Source organism: Crocuta crocuta, unplaced genomic scaffold, assembly GCF_008692635.1.
Source record: "Crocuta crocuta isolate KB4526 unplaced genomic scaffold, BGI_CrCroc_1.0 scaffold443, whole genome shotgun sequence".
Classification (NCBI taxonomy): Eukaryota; Metazoa; Chordata; class Mammalia; order Carnivora; family Hyaenidae; genus Crocuta; species Crocuta crocuta.
In genome coordinates, this window is record NW_027529446.1 from 249311 (window position 1) to 251492 (window position 2182).

Here is a 2182-nt window from a genome sequence, read left to right on the forward strand (position 1 = left end):
GGTGTCCAGTGGCCTGCCTCACACACTCCACCCCCCGAAGCGGGTCTACACCACCCACTGCAGGTTCCAGGAGCGCATCGAGGAGAACGGCTACAACACCTACGCCTCCCTCCGCTGGCGTCACCACGGTCGGCCAATGTTCCTGGCGCTGGATGGGCAAGGGTCTCCGAGGCGTGGTGGCCGGACACGGCGGCGCCACCTGTCCACCCACTTCCTGCCCGTCCTGGTCTCCTGAGGACCCCGGGGGCCACAAGGAGCGGCTGGACGGAGATCCCACAAGATGCCTGAGCTGCGTGCCTGGGGGCCGCGGAGCCCCGGGGCCCTGGCCAAGCACGTCTGGTCCCTCTTCTCCACAAGCATTAACGGGTGTGTGCAGTGTGCCGGGCGGGGGACACTGGAGGACCCCCACAGATGCGGCCTGACCCCCGGGGAGCTCTGGGCTGAGTCTGCGGGGCGGTGGGCGCTGAGCTGAGCACAGGCCGCAGGTGTCTGTCCACAGGCCGGGGGGCATGGAGGCCCCACTCGCCACCCCGGCTGGAGACCGAAGGCCCGGGAAGGGCGCTCCGGGCCGGGACACCGCCCAGGGCAAAGGCTCTGAGGCGGGAACCCACTGGTGTCCAAGGCAGGGGGGATGTCTGAGGGCCAAGGGAGACAGGGCGACATGGATGTGCTGCGGGTCGCGGGTCCCTGTGGCTTCTGTCACCTCACGTGGCACTGGGGACCTTGTCAAGACCTGAGACGGGGTGACCCTGGGTTGGGGGGGAGCTGCGTCGTCATGAGGTCCTCAGGAGAGGGAGGCAGAGAGACAGGCAGACCCCGTGCTGCTGGCGGAGAGGACGGAGGAGGGGCCGCGGGCCAAGGGGGCTCCACGTCAGCGTCCTTCGGGGGCTCAGGGGCTCCAGAGCAGCCGTGCCTGCGGCCCACCCGGCGCTCCTGAGCCCTCTCCCCCAGCTGAGCCCCCGCCGCAGGAAAGGGGCGGAGCTAAGAGCCCAGGTCCAACCCCCAGCCCTGCAGCCTTGGGCCAGGGGGCCCCACCCTGGCCGCGGGGGCCGCTCTGCCTGGGGAAGACCGTCCCCAGAGAGGGGGCATGTGCGGACGGGACGCTCACTGGGGCGAAGGCTCCCCCGCCCGCCCGGGGCCACCCAAACAAACACGCAGTCAGCCGCGGAGCGGGCAGGGGGCTGGGCGGCGCCCCGACAGGCCCCGCCTCGGCTCTCCTTCCGNAACCTGCCGCCCGCCGCCGGGGTCCCGGGGCCGGGCCTGCGGCCGTGGGGCCCGCCAAGGCCGGGGAAGCTGGGCCGCCTCCAGCGCCGACGCAGAAGGAAAAGACGCCAAACTACCTGCTTCTCTTTCTAAGTAGGTGTATTTTTAAATAGCTTTCAAGATACACATATTTTTTCCTTTAAAAAACGTCTGTCGGAGCAGTCTTGTTCTTGTTTGGCTGGTCATCCTGTGGTCCCGAGCCCCCGGCGCCTGGGTTGGGGACTGGCGGCCTGTCCAGGCGTCCCGGAGACCCCGGCCTGGCGGCTCCACCCGGTCTTTCCACAGATCATGCAGGGCCGCACGTGAGCTAAAACGTCCANCGACGAGAAGCTCACGCCGGTCAGGCCCGGGGGGTTGGTGGCCGTGTTCTGTCCCGTGAGGCTCTTCCGGCACACGGGGCAGCTGTCGTGCTGTGTGGGGACAGAGGAGGGGGCTGGCGGGAGAAAGGCAGAGCGAGCAGGGTGGGGGCGGGGGGCCCTGGGCCGCAGCGGGGGAAGGGGGCAGCTCACCTGCTGCAGCCAGGGCACGATGCAGGCGTCGTGGAAGAGGTGGCTGCAGGGCAACTGCCGCACGCGCTCCCCCAGCCCGTAGTCGTCCTTGCACACGGGACACTCCAGCCCAGAGCCTGCGGGGTGGGGAGCCGGTGACAGCCAAGACCCGGGGGGACCCTGCCCCCGGTCAGGAAAGGGGGGAGGGCCACTCACCTACGTGTTCCTCGGTGACGGGGACGGTGGGGAGGGCCTGGATCTTCTCTTTGTCTGCAGGCGGGGGGCCCGTGTTTTCAAACTGATTGAGGAGCTGAAAGACAAGAGCCAGAGTGCGGGGAGCTCGGCAGGCAGGCAGGCAGGCGCGGCCCCTCGCCCCGTGCGGCTCTGAAACGCAAGCCTGGGTTACCTGCAAAAGCACCAAGGCTGCGTTC

General features: G+C 69.2%; 2 protein-coding genes across 2 annotated transcripts in view; one reads left to right on the top strand and one right to left on the bottom strand.

The window, feature by feature from the left end:
• The window catches only part of FGF22 (fibroblast growth factor 22), a gene marked incomplete at its 5' end in the record, with an annotated part of 4030 nt that extends 2808 nt beyond the window's left edge, over positions 1 to 1222 (top strand). Inside the window, one exon of the mRNA XM_077760586.1 lies at positions 41 to 1222. Within this exon, the coding sequence (XP_077616712.1) occupies positions 41 to 235 (195 nt within the window). The remainder of the gene's footprint in view (positions 1 to 40) is intronic.
• RNF126 (ring finger protein 126) overlaps positions 360 to 2182 on the bottom strand; it is a 16545-nt gene continuing 14722 nt past the window's right edge. The window contains exons 8-12 of the mRNA XM_077760588.1: positions 1968 to 2061; positions 1773 to 1888; positions 1534 to 1673; positions 1109 to 1260; positions 360 to 610 (exon numbers count right to left, since the gene is read on the bottom strand). Of these exons, the coding sequence (XP_077616714.1) occupies positions 360 to 610; positions 1109 to 1260; positions 1534 to 1673; positions 1773 to 1888; positions 1968 to 2061 (753 nt within the window). The remainder of the gene's footprint in view (positions 611 to 1108; positions 1261 to 1533; positions 1674 to 1772; positions 1889 to 1967; positions 2062 to 2182) is intronic.